Source organism: Cynoglossus semilaevis, unplaced genomic scaffold (genome assembly GCF_000523025.1).
Source record: "Cynoglossus semilaevis isolate Cse_v1.0 unplaced genomic scaffold, Cse_v1.0 C18877668, whole genome shotgun sequence".
Lineage (NCBI taxonomy): Eukaryota > Metazoa > Chordata > Actinopteri > Pleuronectiformes > Cynoglossidae > Cynoglossus > Cynoglossus semilaevis.
Genome location: NW_007591936.1, coordinates 1 through 559, shown reverse-complemented (window position 1 = coordinate 559; position 559 = coordinate 1). Strand labels below are relative to the sequence as shown.

At 40.4% G+C, this 559-nt stretch overlaps 1 protein-coding gene across 1 annotated transcript; it reads left to right on the top strand.

The window, feature by feature from the left end:
* Positions 1-13: 13 nt before the first annotated feature.
* Positions 14-548, top strand: LOC112486698 (agmatinase, mitochondrial-like; the record flags this gene model as incomplete). The annotated part of the gene is made up of 2 exons (XM_025054024.1): positions 14-417; positions 500-548. Coding segments are annotated over exons 1-2 (236 nt in total), but the record flags the coding sequence as incomplete, so codon positions are not given.
* Between the last annotated feature and the right edge of the window lie 11 nt (positions 549-559).

Sequence of the window (559 nt, the reverse complement as noted above, 5' to 3'; positions counted from 1 at the left end):
AGTTGTAAAGGAAACTTTTCTAACTAAATTTTCATTAAAACAAATAATTAAAAATAATATTAGACATGTTTCTATTGCACGCTTTCTTTATCACATAAATAGAATTTGAACTCATATAAGAGCATTGTTTTCCTTTCACTGCTGTTCCAATTTCAAAACATACTTCAAATAAGGCTACACTGAAATAAAGTATAAAACCATGTCTTCACCACAGGTTCGGTCCACGTCAGATGAGAGTGGAGTCCGCCATGTTGAGAGCTTACAACAGTGGCACCAGGGCAGCACCTTATGAGTCCCTTATGGTCGCTGACATCGGGGACGTCAATGTAAATCTGTACGACCTGAAGGACACCTGCAAACGGATCACAGAGGCCTACAGGAAGATCGTGGCTACAGGCTGCATTCCTCTGACCATGGGTGAGGTTAATCATCTCAACTGTCATAAAGTATGAAAGTGGTATCAAAGGTTGGATGGTACAATACCTGTTGATGTCTGCAGGTGGCGATCACACAATTTCATATCCAATCCTGCAAGCTGTGGCTGAGAAGTAAGTGTTTT